Source organism: Didymosphaeria variabile (genome assembly GCF_027946475.1).
Source record: "Didymosphaeria variabile strain IMI 356815 chromosome Unknown scaffold_4, whole genome shotgun sequence".
Classification (NCBI taxonomy): domain Eukaryota; kingdom Fungi; phylum Ascomycota; class Dothideomycetes; order Pleosporales; family Didymosphaeriaceae; genus Didymosphaeria; species Didymosphaeria variabile.
The window spans coordinates 128,045-147,422 of NW_026611623.1; the positions used below are offsets into that span (position 1 = coordinate 128,045).

General features: G+C 53.2%; 7 protein-coding genes and 1 non-coding gene across 8 annotated transcripts; 3 read left to right on the forward strand and 5 right to left on the reverse strand.

The window, feature by feature from the left end:
• Positions 1-643: 643 nt before the first annotated feature.
• N0V89_004930 (uncharacterized protein) lies at positions 644-1,871 on the forward strand (the record flags this gene model as incomplete). The annotated part of the gene is made up of 2 exons (XM_056213711.1): positions 644-1,242; positions 1,292-1,871. 2 exons carry the CDS (start codon positions 644-646, stop codon positions 1,869-1,871), a joined length of 1,179 nt encoding a protein of 392 aa, XP_056070978.1.
• Positions 1,872-4,586: 2,715 nt separating this feature from the next.
• N0V89_004931 (uncharacterized protein) lies at positions 4,587-5,638 on the forward strand (the record flags this gene model as incomplete). The annotated part of the gene is made up of 3 exons (XM_056213712.1): positions 4,587-5,138; positions 5,196-5,409; positions 5,508-5,638. 3 exons carry the CDS (start codon positions 4,587-4,589, stop codon positions 5,636-5,638), a joined length of 897 nt encoding a protein of 298 aa, XP_056070979.1.
• A 401-nt stretch (positions 5,639-6,039) lies between these two features.
• N0V89_004932 lies at positions 6,040-6,145 on the reverse strand. The gene has a single exon. It is a non-coding gene; the product is annotated as a tRNA-Ala (tRNA).
• A 1,119-nt stretch (positions 6,146-7,264) lies between these two features.
• Positions 7,265-8,828, reverse strand: N0V89_004933 (uncharacterized protein; the record flags this gene model as incomplete). The annotated part of the gene is made up of 2 exons (XM_056213713.1): positions 7,265-7,526; positions 7,606-8,828. 2 exons carry the CDS (start codon positions 8,826-8,828, stop codon positions 7,265-7,267), a joined length of 1,485 nt encoding a protein of 494 aa, XP_056070980.1.
• Positions 8,829-9,645: 817 nt separating this feature from the next.
• Positions 9,646-10,134, reverse strand: N0V89_004934 (uncharacterized protein; the record flags this gene model as incomplete). The annotated part of the gene is made up of 3 exons (XM_056213714.1): positions 9,646-9,744; positions 9,833-9,945; positions 10,026-10,134. 3 exons carry the CDS (start codon positions 10,132-10,134, stop codon positions 9,646-9,648), a joined length of 321 nt encoding a protein of 106 aa, XP_056070981.1.
• Positions 10,135-12,165: 2,031 nt separating this feature from the next.
• N0V89_004935 (uncharacterized protein) lies at positions 12,166-12,813 on the reverse strand (the record flags this gene model as incomplete). The annotated part of the gene is made up of 1 exon (XM_056213715.1): positions 12,166-12,813. The coding sequence occupies one exon, from the start codon at positions 12,811-12,813 to the stop codon at positions 12,166-12,168; it is 648 nt and encodes a 215-aa protein (XP_056070982.1).
• A 2,124-nt stretch (positions 12,814-14,937) lies between these two features.
• On the reverse strand, positions 14,938-15,930 carry SSN8 (RNA polymerase II holoenzyme cyclin-like subunit; the record flags this gene model as incomplete). Its single annotated transcript, XM_056213716.1, has 3 exons — positions 14,938-15,458; positions 15,506-15,712; positions 15,771-15,930. The coding sequence occupies 3 exons, from the start codon at positions 15,928-15,930 to the stop codon at positions 14,938-14,940; spliced, it is 888 nt and encodes a 295-aa protein (XP_056070983.1).
• A 612-nt stretch (positions 15,931-16,542) lies between these two features.
• Positions 16,543-18,750, forward strand: N0V89_004937 (uncharacterized protein; the record flags this gene model as incomplete). The annotated part of the gene is made up of 9 exons (XM_056213717.1): positions 16,543-16,669; positions 16,719-16,799; positions 16,851-17,058; positions 17,168-17,583; positions 17,643-17,834; positions 17,883-17,944; positions 17,993-18,083; positions 18,133-18,178; positions 18,231-18,750. The coding sequence occupies 9 exons, from the start codon at positions 16,543-16,545 to the stop codon at positions 18,748-18,750; spliced, it is 1,743 nt and encodes a 580-aa protein (XP_056070984.1).
• Between the last annotated feature and the right edge of the window lie 628 nt (positions 18,751-19,378).

The following is a 19,378-nucleotide window of genomic DNA, read 5'->3' on the forward strand; positions in this document are numbered from 1 at the left end:
AGAAGGGCTCCTGGCAGACGAACATCATGCGCGCGAATGGAACGAGAATGGTGGGGCGTATGTGATAACTGTAAGTGATATGTTTATCCTATTAATTGACCATCTAGACTTGTGTACTCGCCTCAAAAGTTTTCGTGTTCCCACAACGTTTGTTTCATGTTTCATGGGGAAACCGTTACGAATGGTCTCGTGCGAAATTGCTCTGTCGCCCGATACGGACATTGGCGGAACATTCATTCTGAGATACGCGACATCCGATACCAGCAACACCAAGGTATATATATCTTGGCACGTCTTTCAATTCGATCTCTTCTGCTGAACATGCGCGTTCCGCGCGAGACGGAAATGGTAGCTATGTCGCCAAGAAGTTTACGCGCCGACAGCGTTGTGTTTGTGGCGCAGCCCTTTCGAACGATTTCCGTGTCGAAGTATATATGTTGACGAAGAGGATGTTTTCGGGAGCTCAGCAGTTTGCTTTCTTCTCCCAGCTGACAATTCCTCTTCGATATATGTTCAATTCAGTCACTACCGTCGCTTTCGATCACTATCGTCCTACATCACTCTTAACCCTTAACCACCACTACAATTACTAATATTCGATACTATCTTCCGACTATCTACATCCCGAAGCTGTACCATCCCAATGAAGCTTCTCAATACCCTCCTCGGTCTTTCGACCGCGCTTGTCATTGGTGTTGCCGCCATTGGTGACTGTGACAGCGGTCCTTTCGCGGCCCTCCAGGCCGTTGGCGACAAGCACGACTCCAGCGATTTCGATGTCGAAATCTGCGAGACGCAATGGAACTCTGGTCAGGTCGTCCGTGGTGTCGAAGTCTGGGGAAGCAAGAACCGCATCAGCGGTATTTCCTTGACGTACTCCAACCAGGACAAAAGTCATCTCGTCGGCGCTCGGGACGGAGACTACCACCAATCTCTGGACTGGGACCCTTTCACTGTTCAGGTCACGCGGACCGTGCTCTGGTCTGATAAGGATGCTAATCAGCTTGGTGGGCTGCGCATCGAGCTATCCAATGGCGACACCATAGAGATGAAGGTCGACAAGATCAGTGAGAGCACGTTCAGCCCTGATATCGGTAGTGGCATTATGCTGGGTGGCTGGGGTAGAGCGGATGATCACATCACGGCTTGGGGATGGCTCTTCCTTGAGGATAAGGTGGACAAGATTCAGATTGGAGACTTTGTCTGGGACCAGGACCAGGATGATTTCGCCAAATCGCAAGCGTAGGTACACCAATGCTGGCTCATCTGACAGATGCTAATTGCGGTACAGAGGGATCAAGAAAACCGTGAAGGCGTCCCAGGGACAGTACAACTCTGCTTCAAACACCACGACTATCGCGTTCGACATCTCAGACACTGTCTCCAACTCGTACTCTTACAGTCAAAGCGTCCACTTTAACTTCGGCATGGGTTACTCTCTTGAGATCAGCGCTCAGGTTGCCGGCGCCGGCCCCAAGGCGACCACTAGCGTTTCCTTCGAGGTGGGCACGGAGTCCAAGAAGGAATGGACCGAGACGCAGAGCACGACTCTCACCTTCAAGGTCTCCCAACCAGCCTTGTCCGGGAAGACCACCATGTGCATCGGCTACGTCGAGTACGGCGAGTTCGATATGGGCTACGAAGCCAACGTTCACATTGTGCTCAAGAATGGCAAGACCTTTGATTTCAGGGAGAGGGGTGAGAGGAAGCAGACTATGTTCGGTCAGGCGCAGACGGCGTGTGCGGACGAGGATGGCGACCATTCTTCGGAAAGCCCTGAGGACTTTGTGAATCGTCATCGCCCAGCCACGACGAAGAGGGAGAACAGGAAGAGGGAGAGTAGGTTTATCTCTCGCGGGCCCGTTGCCTAGGTGCTTAGAATAGAAGGACGTGGTTTGTGCAACAGCATCATGAGTGGAGATAAGGATGTCCGCCGGCATAAAATAAACGACCTATTTTCCGAGCAGACGCAATTCGTAGGTACCGAATCTCAGAAATGTCATCTTCTCGGAGATCTGCGCAAATTCTAGAGATAAGCTCGAAACGATATATACTTGTGATACACCCCTGTCTGCATGATGGCACGAGCGGATATTGAGGGTCCACTACTCCGTTTTACGTTTGCCATGTTTGAGATGAATTGATTAACGTAATACGGCGCAGCTATGGTCCACATAGTGACTCATATCATCGCTAGCGATTGCGAGCGACGGGCTGCTGGGTGGGAAAACGTAGATTGAAGCTAACTTCGCTTCACGCAATCCGGTTCAAAGGGCAAGCCGGAAAGGGCGACCGTGGTTGTACGACTCTTCCTTCCAAAAATAGTGTCAAGCGTACTCTGCATCTCGCTATGTACCCACGAATGTAATTGCGAGCACAAGGCGAAGCATATTGAAAGAGTGACATGTAATCCCCCTTCGTCATCGCCACGTTGATGCCGAACAGTAAAAGGCTAGCAAAAGCCCATGCTTCAACTCTAGGTACAGACCCTTCCATCAGATAGTGTTTTCGTTTATCAAACTATCGGGATCCTGACACACCCAGTCCCTTTCGACCCACAGACCATCTAAACAGTCTCGTTAATCCGTGTTCTTGTCCATGTGGGGTTGCGTTGTGACTTACGTAGTTGTAGCCCGCACCAGGGCATATCCAAGAGTCGCACGGTGCGGCCTGCCCTGGGCAGCGACATGTACTCCGCCTTGCAACAACTCCGCCGGTGCAGGAGGGGAGGATTCGATTGCAGTTGGGGAGGGCCGCAATGTCGCTCGTCTCAGCTTGCTCAACGGCTCTACTAAAAACGCTCGTGGCGAAAAATAGGACCGAGAAAAAGGGGTATCGCATCTTCGCAGTTCGCAATAGCAATTTGCGACTTGACAGTAGCTTTTCTTGGAGAGAAGAGCTATTTGCTTCTAGTTGGCTCAGAGAATTAGCAGCAGTCACCATGGTAAATATATAGTCTGCATCTGTGTACGGCCCGCACCTACTATAATATGAAAACTTTGCTTATGGCGAAATACTCTATCTTTACCAGATTATGTGCATGCGGCGCGGTACGATTACTTGCAGCGCGAAAGCTGTAGCGCTACGTCGTGATGAATATAGCCGCCCGGTAGATCAGGAATCAATATACCAACCGCCTCAATGCAATTTCTTGCCCTACTACTGTACATCGAAACCGCACTTGCGTTCAACATCTCACGGATGCGCCGGATGACTTCTGCGCTAAATCGCATGAGATGTTGATAGTCGATGAAAGTAGTTCAGAAGAGCCGCAGATGATTTCTACTTGTAGTGGCAATAAGCGTCGCATGGTGGAAGTATTGTAGACTACCTGACCGGCTGTGCATCAGCGTGTCGCAGACATCTATTCCGTTATTCCGCAGCAGCATCAAGTGTGTTTGGTCCTGTTGTATTGGCCCCAGGATGAGAACATTCGAATTGCTCAGGCAAAGAGATCAGGAAGACATATCTAGGATCCACTACATACAAAACCTGAGTCGCTTCCGACTGCTAGTGATTCGGCCGAGACAACATACATCAATCTGGTCATTATGTTCAAGACACAATGCCTATTGCAAGCCGATCTATTGAGGATTCTATGTTGGCATTATGTCGAGATTCGTGTATCGATATGAGCTAATGGAACCAATTCTCAGCCTCTAAAGCGCTTCAAACGTGGGTTTTGTAAAATCTCCGTCCGGATCACAGCTTTTCTTCAGTGACAATGCTGCGTGGCGAGCTCAGGCCTACCTGTGAGCGCATCTAATGACGGAGTTGGGCACTTCATTTTGAAATTGGAGAAAGGTGGGAGGTAACGTCAAAGCGAATCTCATCTTAGGAGGTGAATCTGTGTACTCGGTCGAAGCGTGCCGTAGGATCGTTTTTGCTTTTTAGCATTAGGTGCGAAAGCGCCGCCTTGACTTTTCGAGGGCTAGAGTACGATGTCGCTCAGCGCGATGTTACTGCAATGCCGACTATCCGTTCGAATCTGAAGGATGACCATTCCTGCGGCGCATGGAAACGAGTGATTCGTCGATGAGTTTTCTATAAACAGTAAATCGAGATCTGCTGTTGGGATCTGCGCATTCTTTGCGATTGGGGGGCTTTTTCCTTAAACAAACGATGGTGGTCAGCTAGATTGTACACTAGTGAAGCTCAGAGCAACTCCGACTCAACCGAGTGACGTAGTCGGCGCCCGCGTTTCGAAACTTTAGCGTAAACCCCAGATGATCGTCAGGCGTCGAAGGATTAAGTCTACATTAGGTAGACCTAAGGAGCGGTACCAACGTGGCTCAGACGGGACGACTGTCTGCGCACGTGCATGTCATGACACTGAACAACTTCGATTGGAAGGTACCACAGCACAGACTTGAGGCAGAGCCAAGCTGGGTTACATGCATTACGAAATGCATCAGGAGCTCAGACGGAGTAGAACAGCGGCGCAAGGCAGGACGCAAGGGTGTAAAGGAGTCGAGGAATGAAGTATAAAGGGCTTGATGATTCTCAAACAACCAGAACCACATCATCGCAGCTCCTCACCATCACTATAACCTTCACTTTCAAGGGGTTTCTGCCAGTTCTTGAGCATGCGCCCTACCATTCTTGCCCTCGCGGCTTCCGCCGTAGCCACCGATGTCACTGTCGTCTGGCGCCACGAGAAGACAACTGGTAGCACCTCGCTGAGCATTCACTCCGCTGGAAGCGACAACATTCTTGCAGAGCGCTGCGGAAATGCTCTCGGATCTCTCGACTTCTCCGGTGTGGACCAGCACGGTGCCGGCAACTTCACTGTAGGCGGAGAAACATTCGACGTCAGCAGCAAGCTCCAGGATGGAGTCAGCTGCAACCGCAAATACAACGGTGTCATCGCTGTCGCCGAATGCTCCGGCGTCAAGCTTGAAGTACCGGAAGGTGAATCTCAGTCTGCGGACTGCTTCACAGACGAGGACGCGAAGGCTTCGTTCCTTGCCCTGAAGGCGAGAAATGTCAACGCAGTTGCTCCCACTCGTGTCGAGCGGCGCTCCACACCGAGTTCAACTTTCAAGCTTCGGGGCCGACAGCAATGCCATGACGAGAAGTCAACCGTTGTCAACGGTGACGGAGATCCGCACCAGAACTACTTCCACAAGCAGCTTTCGGTACGTATTGGGTGAACAGAACGGCATGTACTGAATCCGATCTCTAACTGCGCGTAGGAGGTAATCAACTGCGGTGCCGCTCCATCCTGTTCAGCGGGTTACGAAGTCTCCAAGTCCTACACGATCGGGTTTTCGTCTGGAATCAGTGTCGATAGCTGGATCTCAGCAGGTTTCGAGGTACAGAAGTCCTGGACGACGGGCAACGAGTACACATGTTACGGCGCATCAGGGGACGATGTGTGCATATGGTACAATACGGCTCACACAGCTTGTAAGTGTTCCTGACGATGCGCAACCGGATATGACTCACTCTTCTCTAAGACACTGTTCACAACCATGTCTACAACACATGCGTTCCAAACGAAAGAGATTCTGATCCTTTTGTCATCAAGTCTCCGAACAAGTCGAACCGCGGCGGAGGTATGTACTGTGTTATTGGCACTTGCCGAGCGCAAGGGGACGAGTACTGGGACAACACTGGCAGGGCAGGCGGGCCTTGAATGTAGTTACAACCTGCTTTGCGCAAGAGTGAGGGACCTGATTCCTTCGCAAGCTATGCCGACCGGCACGCTATGTATGTTTGTAGTGGTATTCCGAATCCACCAAATGATTCATATCGCTTGTAGCTCAAAAGTGACGTTGCTGATGATATTGCCTCTGGTTCAACAGTGTGCTTCGAGAAGGAAAAATTCTCCAACTGGATGTATGTACCCGCAAAATCAACCCAGCAAGTCTGGGACCCAATACAGCCCATGCACAGATCTCTCTGACATAGTGATGCATGCCATGTTCGACTGGGTCGCCTGTTTTCGGTGTCTTTGCCCGCCGAGAGGGTTGCGGGTAGGTAGTCAAGCAGGTATTTAGGCCCAAAAAAAAAGGATTTCCGGCCGCAAAAAAGAATTGGACTCGCGGGGAATTGAACCCCGGACCTCTCCCATCGTCTCTAGTAATTGCAGAAGATGCAATTCCTATGCTAAGGGAAAATCATACCACTAGACCACAAGCCCTGTACTTGATTGATGAAAAGTTTTCGTTTTTACTACATTATATAGAAAGACTGTTACTCTGGACATCGTGGGAGGATATCGTCCGACGTCCGATCGGCTCGCTTCGTAATTGGTCTGAAACTTCCACTTTGCGGGACACCCGTGCGAAGCGAGCTGTTCGGGAAATCCGCCACCATCCTCCGGAAATCCCGTTCACCATGTACTCTGTACCCGATGTGAAGATTGGTGTTAGCTGCCTGATGCACTTCTGCGCCGTTAGCCTGGATGGCTGCACGTCGGTCCACAGCCATGGAGACGGCTTCCTCCCACATCAGCGAAGGGTACCACAGTATGCAGATGTGGGGAAGTGGGTCAATACCTCCCTCTACGTCGTTTGCACCATGTCTGAGCCGACGTATAAGTGTGCGTTCCAGACTGCTTCTGTCTGTGGGCGGAGCGAATGCCTCTTCCGGCATGCGCAGGCTTGTGAATGCAATGTGACTTGGGCTAGACTTTTATTTCGCTTGCGCAGCGGCTGCGCGTTCTCGTCCTTTAGAACATAGCCCACGGCACCCGTTAGACATGGCATTGTAGGATCGTTGTCGAGTATGGTTGGGCGCTTTCAAATCATGTAGCTACACTGATGCGACTGTGGTAGTTTTCGTCACGTGGAGACTTCAGTGTAAGATGTGAAAATCTTTCTTTACTTGATCAGGCGCATGTGTTGCACCAAAATACAATGCAATGGTGCCAGATTCTCAGCTCCCTATGTTGGGACGTTAAATAATTGGCTACAAGCTTACTATCTAATAGTATACCCTAGGATGACTCGCTTTACAATACAAGTTCAAAGTCATCAACTAATAACATATAGCCGTATCTCATGTTAGCCCAAGAGCCAATTCAGCCTTTTCTATCAGCCACTGTGCAAAGGAACTCACTCTACACATGGAATCCCAGTAAGCGACACAAAAACCCAAACTTTAATGCCTTCTCAGCTGCCCATATCGAGAGGCTAGATAATCAGCTACAAGCTTAGTATCTAATAACATACCCCAGGATAACTCACTTCATAATACACATCCAAAGTTCTAACCTAATAACACATGCCCGCATCTCATGCAGGATACTCACGCTATCCTACAGCCTCGCCCTAACCTTCTTCGCCGCAAGTAAACTCCTCTTACTATCCCCCCCATGGCTCACCGCAACCGGCGCGTCAGCGAGCTTCCCATCTTTCTTCTCCCGCGTGTCCCTCGCATCGACGTACTCCCTCTCCCCAGAGCCTAGATAAAGCTGTCTCGGCCGCCAGATTTTAACACCGCCGGGCGTGAGCATCTGCTGGCGCCAGTGGGCGAGCCAGCCGACGCAGCGCGGGACGGCGAATAGAACGGGGTAGAAGCTAGAACGTTAGAATTTCTCTTCGATAAGAAACGAAAGGAAAGGAAAGGAAAGGAAATTAAAGGAAAAGGAGCACCTACTCCAACGGGAAGCCCATAGCCTGATAAATAAGCCCAGAGTAAAAGTCCACATTCGGATACAACTTCCTGCTCTTCATAAACTCGCTTTCCCTCGCATATCTTGCCAGCTCCAGCGCGGTATCAAGCAGCTGATTCCGCCCCGTAACCTTGAACACCTCGTCTGCAAGCTGGCGGATGGCCGTGCTGCGCGGATCCACGTTCTTGTACACGCGGTGCCCGAAGCCGACGAGGACGCGCTTGCGGGCTTCGACGTCCGCCATGAAAGACGGGACGTTGGCGGGGGATCCGATTTCCATGAGCATGCGGATTGCGGACTCGGAGGCGCCGCCGTGGGAGGGGCCGTAGAGGGCGGCGCAGCCGGCGGCGACGACGGAGTAGGGGTCTACGAGGGAGGAGCCGACTTGGAGGACGGTGGCGGTGGAGCAGTTTACTTCGTGGTCTGCGTGGATGATGAAGAGGGCGTCCAGGGCCTTTTCGAGGACGGGGTGGGGCTTGTAGTTGTCGCGGTCGGAGAGGGTGTCGAGGAGGTGGAGGAAGTTGCCGGTGTAGGAGAGGCCTTGGGCGGGGCGGTTGAAGGGGCGGCCTTGGCGCATGCGGTAGGAGGCTGCGGCGAGGGTGGGGGCTTTGCCTAGGATGCGGAGGATTTGCTTGTCGAGGACTTGGAGGCTTTCCAGGTCTCCTGAGGCGGCGTTGGTGTAGAGCTTTTGGCCGCGGAGCGAGGGGTTGGCTTCTGGGGCGAAGGCGCCGAGGGTGGCGAAGGCAGCTGTTAGCATGGACATGGGGTGCGAGTCGTAGCGGAAGCTTTTCAACAAGCCTTCGATGTCCGTGTGGACGAAGGTGTGATGGCTGATCTCATCCTGCCAGTTGCCGAACTGCGATTCGGTGGGCAGCTCGCCGTAGATGAGCAGGAATGCGGTCTCGAGAAAGTTGCTCTTCTGAACCAGCTGTTCGATGGGGTATCCACGGTATCGGAGGATGCCTTCCAAGCCGTTGATGTATGTAATTTTGCTTTGAACAACGGCTGTGTTCATATAAGCAGGGTCGTAAACTCTCAGACCTTGCTTAGTCTCATCTTCTGGGCTGTCCTCCGGCGCCGGCTCGGCCTTGATGTTTTTTATATCGGTGGCCAGGACCGAGTTGTGTGTAATGGGTAATTCATAAGACTTTCCGGTGCGGTTGTCGACTACTGTCAGTGACTGCCGCGGCGTTGTTGTGAGACCCATTCTGGGGTAGTGATTGGGATTTGAGTTCGCGGTTCCTTGGGCGAGAGTTGACCGTCTGAAATTGTATGTCGTTGGGTTTTATGTGCTCATACACATTCACCGAGACCAGTGTACGTATCGGCGTTCGTCTGCGCTCTGTCCCTTGCTCTTGTTCGATCGAACGCGGAAAAACAACCGGAACTTGCGCAACGGACCGTATATTTACACTTCTTCTCCAACCAGACACACGAGTAACGGCGAACGGAATTACGTTGTTGTGTGATGAGGCAAGGGACGGGGATTATTTGAGGCATGTGATGAAGCCACGTGACGTGAGGCTCCACCCTGTGCCGAGGTCTGCCAACACGCCGAGGAAGCCGTCTCTCCGACTTCCATAGAGTGAAGGCTGTAATACCGGCCGCGCTTATGCTTGGGCGTTGTCAAGCATAGTACATGCATTCTCAACAAGTTTGAGAAATGGCATGTGTCCGGCCGTCCGAGACAAGATCGCACGACAGAGCAACACCCTTCGTTTAATGTCGCGATTGGAACGCCCCGAGCCTCGTTGCGCAGCGGTTGTGGGAGTATCTAAAGTGTTGTCAGCTCGAGGACGCAATGCAGACAATAGGCGCGATTTCTCCCCACTGTATCCCGAAGCAGGAAGTCAAAATATGAAGTTGAACGTTCAAATTAAACATGATTATACACAGCGCAATGCCTCTAGCCATTCATGCAGATTTGCCCACTCCCTCGCACACCCTTTCATCTCGCCGACTTTTCTAAATGCCACGATGGGCCTCCGATCTAGTCTCAGCATCGTACCGCCAATGAAGCTGCCTTAAGTCCTTGACTTCTCCCCAGCGACCTTCGCAGTCTCCTCCTGGAGCTTCTTAATCGTCTCCGCGCTCGCCTTGACCTCGCCGCGATCCGCCTTGACCTGCATTACGTTAGCCCCTTCCTTCCAACTCTCTCCAATGTTTTGCTATTCCAGCTGGGTGTCTAAGAGAGACCTAGGGTAAACGTACGATGCTCTCGGAATCACTTGCAAGCCCCTCTTCCCAATGTCCCTTGCCCTCCTTCTGCTTCCTCAGCTGCTCCTCCTTCGTCTTCTGAACTTCTTCCGCGCGACCCTCATCATCTGCGGTTGTATTAGTTGAGCTGTCTTATTTAACCATCTCTCCCAGATGGAACCGGGATCGAAGAAAAAGTCGGACATACGGAGATGCGTCTCCTTACCCGCAGCGCGCAGGGCAGAGCCGTGGAAGGCGGCGCGCTGGGAAAGAGCGAACGGTGCGCGGCGGGCGGCTAGAGCTCGGATTGCGGACATGATGATAAATTCTTGTGGATGAGGTGATGTTTGGGTTCGGTGTTCGGTCGATGGATGTCGCGGGGCGGAAGAAGCTTGAGCTATTCGCCAAGGTAGGTAGGTATGCAAGGGGATTCGTGTGTCGTAAGCTTGCGGCAATGTCAACTTGAACAGGAGCTATGTGGTGATGTTGGTGAAGGAGAGAAAAAGTCGCAATGGCAGGACCAATGGGTAAGGAAAGCCGAGGTGATGATGATGGAGCTTCAACAAGAATGACGTCAATGCCGCTTTGGTGTTAGCGTTGAGGCAGCTCCGTTCCACCCACGGCGAGGGATTTCAAATGGACAGATCTCCTGGTACGACTTTGTACAGCAGCAAATCTGATGCTAGGGATTTTTAGCAGGAGCTTAGAGACTGGCTTCCCTGTGACGCCTGGGATTTGTGAAATACTATGCTGTGAATGGTCTTCTCCTTCGAAGCGTGCATGTGGGATTAGTGGTGAGCTTGTGCTTTCCACAGTTCTGCCATGTTCCGACGCCTTTCTACGGTGTTCATCTGGCTCCTTTGCAAGGCACGGGGTTTGTGAAATGCTACGTTCTGAATGGTTTTCCCCTGGGCTTGGGATTGATGTGAGCTTGCCTTTCCGCCATGTCTGTGCTATCTTACGCCTCTACGGTGTGCACATGAGTTCATAGATACTCCTCCGCTCCTCTTACACACATCCCAAAGCCGTACCTAGAACTATGAAGTAGCCTCCCCACAAGACCCCTATGCAAGATCGCTCCACCCACCCACACGTGGAAACACGGCATCGGTACCACCGTTTATAACATCGTTTCTCTTTCCCCTGCATAACCGTATGTATGTAAACTACCTTACACATCAGCTGAACATGCGGGTGGTGCGATGGGGCGAGCACCCCGCGAAACCATCTGAAACAGCCTCAGCGCCTCTGTGACGGGCGGCGGGGCAGGCGTCGCAAGCAAACTCCGTGCGTGGAAACAGCGCAGAGCGAGACAGTGCGTCATAGGAAGGTGGGACTGTTGTCACTGAAGGGTGTTTGGTGTGGTAAATGGTAGATATGACTTTGCGGTGGGACATCTGACTTTGTGGTGAGATGGAATGGAACATCCGGGCTCCATAATAGAATCTCGATCATACCTGCAGTTTGGACAAGTTTGTGTTCAACACTGAAGAAGTTGCGATTCCTAGATAAAACTCACTGCCCCCGACGATAAAGCATCGGGGCGTGTAAAGTACGCGAGGCGAACCCCTAGCCAAAGCGGACGGACCAAACGACATCCAAGAAAGAACGCTCGCTCGCTGCCGCTCGACTCCAAGGTCTACCGACTCTGCATACAGAGAGGATGGAAAATAGATAGCGAAAGGAAATAACAGAGAAACACCAACACGCGATTGACGTGAATCATCCCAGCCGTGCCGTACAGTATCAAGAGACAAACCCGCAAACATGTGAGATATGCACCAGACCCATTCGAACCAAATGACCAGAAGCGACACCAGCACCATCGCGCTACAATAACACCCAGCTTTCTCCGCGCCGTTAACATGGTATTCCCAGCACCCCGAACCAACACATAAGAAATCTACCCTTGCCTGTACAGACGACCGGGCGACAATAACTTGAAGTTAGACGATCCAAACGCTACAGAACACCTATATCTGTAACCAGAAAATTTTCTTGTAAGTCTTTAGAAACCAAAATGCGATCCAGAACACCGTTGTTTGCAATCCGCCGTGAATGCGTAGCGCAGGAGACACGAAATGCCAGAAGCGCTCTATCCGAAATGATGTTTTCGCTAGTGCAACGCCGTCGCCCGTGGAGTGGTATACCCTATATGTCGAAGGAGATATCGTAGATTTGTACAAGGAGAGTCGATAGTATAGACGGGTGATCCTCCGGAGGATGTCGGGAGAAGATAATTAGATCCTGATAGCAAGCTTGACGGACAAGCATGCCGGGTTAGCCACTAGCTCAGCAACGCGCAATGCAATCCGAATAGTACGCCTGGCCTCGTGCCGGCCGAGCCATTACCAGCGCCGGAACTGCTGCTGCATCTGTCGGTTTGGCGAGACAGATGGGGGTGGGCTAGCAACAGCACGCGTGGATGGGTCTACGATGGGGATGGCATTGCGAGTGCGCTGAGCTAGCGGCTGGTGAAGCTTTGTTTGAGAAGCATTACTCGACTGAAAGGAAGCCGGAGTGTAGGGATTAGGCGCAGAAGATAAGACAAAGGAAGGAGTCGGCTGCAGCTGGTGCTGCAGTGGCGACTGTTCAGGTGAACCACTTGACAGGGACGAGCGGTCGGAGCCAGAGGAGTGTATGGACTGGAGCTGTTGGTCGAAGGTTAGCGCATGGTCGGCCGATGACATCGGGTGGCGAACATCGCCAGTCGGAAGCGTCATGGCACTTACATCGTCCTCGGTGAGCAGGTGGAACGGGCAGAAGAGCTCGTCGTCCTCGAGATCGAACGACCTGGCGGCCTCGAAGTCGCGGCGGAAGGCGAGCAGGGTTGGCGGCTCTACGACAAACTCTTTTGGGGTCCGTACTTGGCGGAACTGCTTGTTGTGCTGCGCCGCCGAGATCCGGGGTGCCCTGCGCGACCGGCCACCATGGTGGTTATGGTTGTTGTGGGCGTTGAGGTGTGAAGGGTGATGTTGCGCTCCGTAGCTAAACATGGTTGCGATGGTTGGAAGGTTGCGTGATGAGTATTGGGCCGATTGTCGGTGAAGAGGGATGCTGAGAAATGCCACCCAAAACAAAGAAGGGGCGGTCGGCTATTCGGATGCAGCGGTAAGCAGCGGCGATCGGCGGGCGGGTCGGTTTGCGAGAAAGATGGTTGCGCACGAAGATTACGGTGGATGAGGATGGAGAGCGAGGTCGGACAGAGTGTACAGAGAAGCGTTTGGATATGGAGAAGCTGAAAGGCGGCGGGCGAAAGAGGAGGGCAGGAGCCGGACGCTCCCACGCTTTTGTGGATGGGCGGTAGAGGGCTGCAATTGGACAAAGCGTGCTGTGGCAAACCTTACTCGACACGGCATGGCTCGCCTGCACCTCGACTGCGGACTGCCCTGAGCGCGCATCCTAGGAACGCACCATCAGGACTCCGTGGTCGACTTTGGCTGGCACCGACACGCTGGCCATCCGCCGGCGCTCTCATCAGCGCACAGTGCGGACGGGACGCGCACGGCGGCAGCGCTTCTTCGACAGCGTCGCCGTCACGACTCAGCGCTGGAGTGGGCATGGACGACAGCACTGCGCGACGGGCGGAGGACTCGACGGGCCCCTGCCAGCCTCATGTCTCAAAGGAGGCGAAGCTGCCAAACACTTCATGCAGGCCACGAGGCTAGGCAGGTTGTAGCGGCTGCTGGGCGGGCGCGGTGGAGGGCTGGCATCGTGACCGCGATCGTCTTGACCGCCTCCTCCCACGGCTCGCCCTCAGTGGCCCGCTGCAGGGGCAGGCTCACGCGCAGAGCACCCCACCAGACAGCGCATTCCGACGCTGCGATGGACCAGCTAGACCAGAGTGCTGCTGCGACTCGACGAGCTGCCACCCTGGAGTCCACCACGCTGCTCGAGTCCGTCGCAGAAGTCCGCCGGTCGGTCGGCTGCAGCGCTGCATCTTGCGAAGCGCTACCGATAGCGCAAGCAGTGCCTCGCTGGCGCTGGGGTTGCCGGCCTGGCGTCCGCTCGCTGCATCTCTGCCGATTGCGCATCGTTCCTCGTTGCAGCAAGCACCCGACTGTTCTGGAATGCCGCGCTGTGTTGGGTGTCGCGACCCTTCAGTGGCCCATGAGGTCACGCAGGCGCTGCGGCCCCCAGTGGCGGGTGAATGGCGGGGCGAGGCAGGTCGACAGCCAGCTTCCGACCGCTGGTTGGATGCAGCCAGCGCCTGGAGGCTTCGAGACGCCTGCTGCCACTCCCAGCCTTCTGTTCCCGGCCTTGGGCGAAGACCCTGTGCGTGCGACGTGCCGAAACATCCCACATGAGGGGCAGGAGAATGCAGGACGAACAACAGGGCAGGCCCAATCAAACAAGCACCCTGTCTGCGCCAGATTTAGAAGATCTGGAGCCTCCGTGCTCGAGCCCATGCCCATCAGTGTCCTCCCGCCCGCCCTTGGAAACACCACTGCCACGGGCCAAGCTCTACCGCATTGACCTTGGCAATCGCTTGTTGCCCTGGAGCCACCATGCGCTGACGCTGCTCTCCGCCGCGGGGGACGCAGTGCACCCAGGGACAATGTGTCTGAGTGATAGGCGATTTTTGTTGAGTTAGCGAGCATGGAGCCCTGGAAAGCGTGAGGTGGTCAGCCGCGCTTAGCTGTGCGCTGGTGGTCAGCACCTAATTTAACTGCACAGCGGTGGCATGGAAACCCAGTGTTGACGACAAGCGTGAGCATCATCGAACGCAGCCTGGCCGTCTGTGACTTTTGCGGTGTGATTCTTGATGGGTGAATGAAGAGTATATACATGGTATTGTATAATCCGGGTATCAACACACCGCCTGCCACCAGCGCGAGCGTACTGAGCGTCCGCGAATCTGCCTCTTGTTTTGTTGTCGCGTCTGAGTCGCCCATGGCAACCTTCAGCTTTCGCAGAGCATTTCGGACGTACATCGCACGCTGCGATATGGATTCTTCGCTCCGACTTCTGTCTCGCGATATTGTCCTCCGTCTGCTTATTTAGCAGACCGCGACGCCGCAGCCCCGTCAGATGTCATCATCGTGCTGCGCCGCAAGTCCGATCACCCAAATTCCTCCGAAGCGCTCGGAACACGGCCTCAACCTGGCATCAGTCGTAGTCTACTTGTCTAGTCCTCTGGCCTTGACAAATTTGGCAATCTGGTCTTTGCATGTCTTCTCCGCGTAGGAATCCCATATCTCGTAGAGCGATATGAGCTCCTGCGTGCACTCTACGACGGCCTCAATATCGACGGTGCTTTCTGCCAGCCAGTCGACGAGCTTTTGGACCCGGTTCTGCGTCCCTTGTCCTGCTCCACCGCGAGCGTTGCCTAGTGCTTGTAGTGCGCTCGCAACGCCTGCAGCGTGTACTTGAAGGCCGCCTTGAGTGGGTTTGAGGACAACCGCCAGGAACATGGCAGTGATGGCGATTACGTGAGGGGCATGTAGAAGTGGGAGCTCGGTCAGATAGTGGTCGTTTATGATTGACCAAGCCAACGAATTTTCCTCCTGTGTGAGCTGGAACTGGCTCTGAAGTTCGGCTAAGCTGCGATAAGGGTGGTGGATAATGAGCTGAGAGTTCATTTCCGAGATCAAAGTAAACTCGCATTCACCAATCTTCGAGATGTCGTTGAAGGCAGTATCTACTCGACGGATCAGAATATAGTTATAGGAAGGTAGAGGACCATACCCCAACAGTGGCGAGCTTCCGCTAAGATCATTCTTATGTGTTGCGGACACTCCTCCATCTTGCAAGCCAGATACAAAGCCGTTGCCAGAACCAGCGCCGGATTAGTTCGACGAATCTCTACTTTTACGTAGAATCGTCTGACGTAGACCTGCGCGGTTGCCAACGCCTGCTGACGGACGCCCAGCGGTCGTGCCATTTTTGACAACTCTGTTATCATTATAGTCAGAATCAGGGGTCAAGATTGCAAAGAGGGCATCTAACTCACGATGGTAGAAGTATATACTCAAATGTCGCCTGTCTGGTACCGGGTACATATTGACAAGGTTCCGTTCCGAGTCTTCCAACCGTTTCCGTTCAAGGGCTAATTGCGGCTTTGTGAATGTCCAGAATTTCTTCTGGGTCGATTCCCAGTAGCTAGACGCCATGTTGTCGTGACTATCGAAAAAAAGGTCCAAGCAGTTGGTGCCTATGTCCTGATAAGGCTGAAATGAGAGTGGGCCAGTGATCTGAGACAAATCGAATCAGAGTGCAGTCAATGTCACCGCATGCCCTCGAATCGAAAAACAAGCGTGAACAGACGATGTAAGAATATCCCTTAATGGATAGCGAGCAGGTTGGTAATTCCGAAGTGCTGCTGGTAGGTTGTCAGGTTATGGGCAATAATACATGGACGAACAAACGCAGCGATGGACGAAATATCTTGCTCAAAGTTTAGAGCTCAAAAGAGACGAACGAAAGGAGCGGTGGATTGATTCAACAATGCAAACGGGGTGTGGTGGTGATCTACGAGTGTTCGAGGATCGCGGGTAGTGTTGGACATGGCGCCCTAGCTCCGTGGCTCCTTCCGAAGTGGGCACGCTTCCTAGCCGGGTCTCAAAGCTCTACATCATAGCAGCACCCCGCTTGTCTTTCATCGATCACGACCTATGCTCCCGACCTATCCCTCGCTCCTTTGCCAATTCGCGCTCTCCGACCGAGCCTCACCCTGTACAGCGATCCGCAGCTCATAGCCATGCTAGACCACAGATAACAACACGATGGACACCGAGACCGCGAACGCGCAGGATGCACGGGTGGACGCATTATGGGCGACCCTTGACACGCGGAATCAGGGGCATCTGGGTCTCGCAGAGCTGAAGAAGGGCCTGCGAAAGCTGGATCACCGTATGCCTCCGCCGATGGTACCCGAGGAGCTCTCGCTAATTGGCAGCAGCGCTGAAAAATGCCGATCACATTCTGGCGGACGTGATGAAGTCGGTGGACACAAATGGGGACGGACGCATATCCTATAATGGTCAGGAATTGCAGTCGCTCTGCTGTGGCTTATGCTGACATGTTGGTGCAGAGTTTCGCACCTTCGTGCAGGAGACAGAAAGGGAGCTCCTGGCGCTCTTCAAGAGCATTGATATCGACCAGAATGGGAGAATATCGAGGGAAGAGCTCCAGGCCGCCTTCAGTCGCAATGGACTGGCGGTCCCCAACCGCAAGTTGGACGTATTCTTCTCCGAGGTGGACGTAAACAACGACGGGGCCATAAGCTTCGAGGAATGGCGGTACGTCTTCACCGGTAGCGCGGCCCACACCTGCGCACAAATGGTCCTCGGATTGGGACCTTCACCTTCACTATTCACACTGGCAAACGACACTTTCTAACGTCAATAGGGACTTCCTATTGTTCATGCCGGCCACCGCGCCGAATCTTCATCAGGTGATGAGCTACTACCAGGAAACTCACCACATCAACCCAGAAGGCGATGTCCTGATCAGTGACGATACCATCAGCGGACTAGGTATACAATTTCTCAATTATCTCTTTGGCTCTATCTTTCTTGTAGCAAGAACACCGCCCCTCTCTGCTTCTGCGTTTGCTGAATCTTTCGGCTCGCTCGACATGGCTGCGCCAAGCGAGGACGTGTTTTCTACGGCTTCGCAGACCCTCCCGCCACGTTACGATGTCAAGGACCTCTCTGCCACCGTTGGTGCGGAGCAGAAGGCGCTCCTCCAAAACGTAGCATCTGTGCTGATTGGTTGTTTTCCTGATATAGAGTACTTCGTGGCGGGAGGGATTGCTGGGATTGGTAAGTTACCCCAGGTATGCTGCACGCAATGCAAAGGCTTACTTTGCACTTACTCCTAGTCTCTCGCACCTCGACCGCACCTCTCGACCGCCTGAAAGTGTACCTCATTGCGCAGACCAGCGTCACAAAGGAAGCCGTGGATGCTGCAAAGTCCGGCAATGTCTTTCGAGCCGCCATGAATGCATGGCGTCCGCTCGCTGGAGCTACGAAAGAGCTCTGGCAGGCTGGCGGCATGCGCAGTCTGTACGCGGGTAAGTCGATTTCGCCTCATCGCGATTGGCTCGACTGACTCGTGACAGGAAATGGATTGAACGTTGTCAAGGTTATGCCTGAATCGGCTATCAAGTTTGGTGCTTATGAAGTATGTTGAATCTCACACACTCAAGTTCCATCAGTCTAACATTTTCAGGCCGCAAAACGAGCTTTTGCCACCCTCGAAGGCCACAGCGATCCTTCCATAATTCATTCCTGGTCCAAATTCGTAGCAGGCGGCATGGCAGGTGAGGACGCAACATTCCTTCTCTTGGATGCCTAGACTAATCAGGCCAGGCATGATTTCACAATTCGCCGTCTACCCTATTGATACTCTCAAATTGTAAGTTGTGCTAAACTACGTTTTGGTGAGCTTCCTACTGACACTTTGACAGCCGCATGCAGTGCGAAACCGTGTCCGGAGGTCTTCACGGCAACCGCCTGATCATCGCTACAGCAAAGAAGATGTGGCGCCAAGGCGGTATTGCCGCGTATTACCGCGGTATCGGCATGGGCCTCGTTGGCATCTTTCCCTACGCCGCCTTAGACTTGGGAACTTTCGAATACCTCAAGCGCACCGTCACAATCCGCAACGCCCGGAAACGTGGATGCCATGAAGAAGACGCAGCACCGGGCGGCTTCATGACTGCAGCCATTGGAGGCTTCTCCGGAGCATTTGGAGCAAGTGTTGTCTATCCAATAAACCTACTTCGCACCCGGTTACAGAGCCAAGGGACAGTCCTCCACCCTCGAACCTATACCGGCATTGTAGATGTGACGCGACAGACGATCAAGGGCGAAGGGGCTAGGGGCTTGTTCAAGGGCCTCACGCCGAACCTGCTGAAGGTGGTTCCGGCTGTGTCCATCACCTACGTCGTCTACGACAAGTCAAAGGCTGCGCTTGGCATACATTGAGCCCTCAAGTCTTAGTCCAGCAACGACTAAAGCCATCACAACTATTTCGACGGTACAAACCAAGGACATCCTGCGATTACCTCATTGAGTAACAGAGGACCATAACTCTTCTGCCATTTTGGATCGTCACATCACCCCTATCACACCGATTGGAAATCTTTACACATACATCTCCCTACGACCAGCCACCTTCCAACCACGCCGAGCCGGTTCTACCCTCGGAGCGTTTTCTTTGCGTCCTTAAAGATACCCGAATGGCCGATCCTCCACAGAGAGAGACCCGGACCGCAGATTTGCATTACACGCCGTTTAGCTATTAGTCCTTTTGCATCTTGTGCTCGGAGCGCAGGCGTTTAGATCGAGATAGATCATGAAGAGTGGCTGGGTCGGAGGGAAACATGGAGAGGCGGGTACGATAGCTCTTGTATTATGGTATCTGAAAGTGAAGCGATTTAGCATTGAATCGAGACTTCCAGAATTCAAACGTTGCGTATCTAATTGCGAAAATGGCTACAAGAAAGCGGATAGATGTCCATAGTATAGTCAGAAACGCATAGGGGGCCTTGCCCAGCCCGTGTACTCCAGAACGCCGTCTATGCATGCATACATGCGTGTTCCCTCTCGCTGT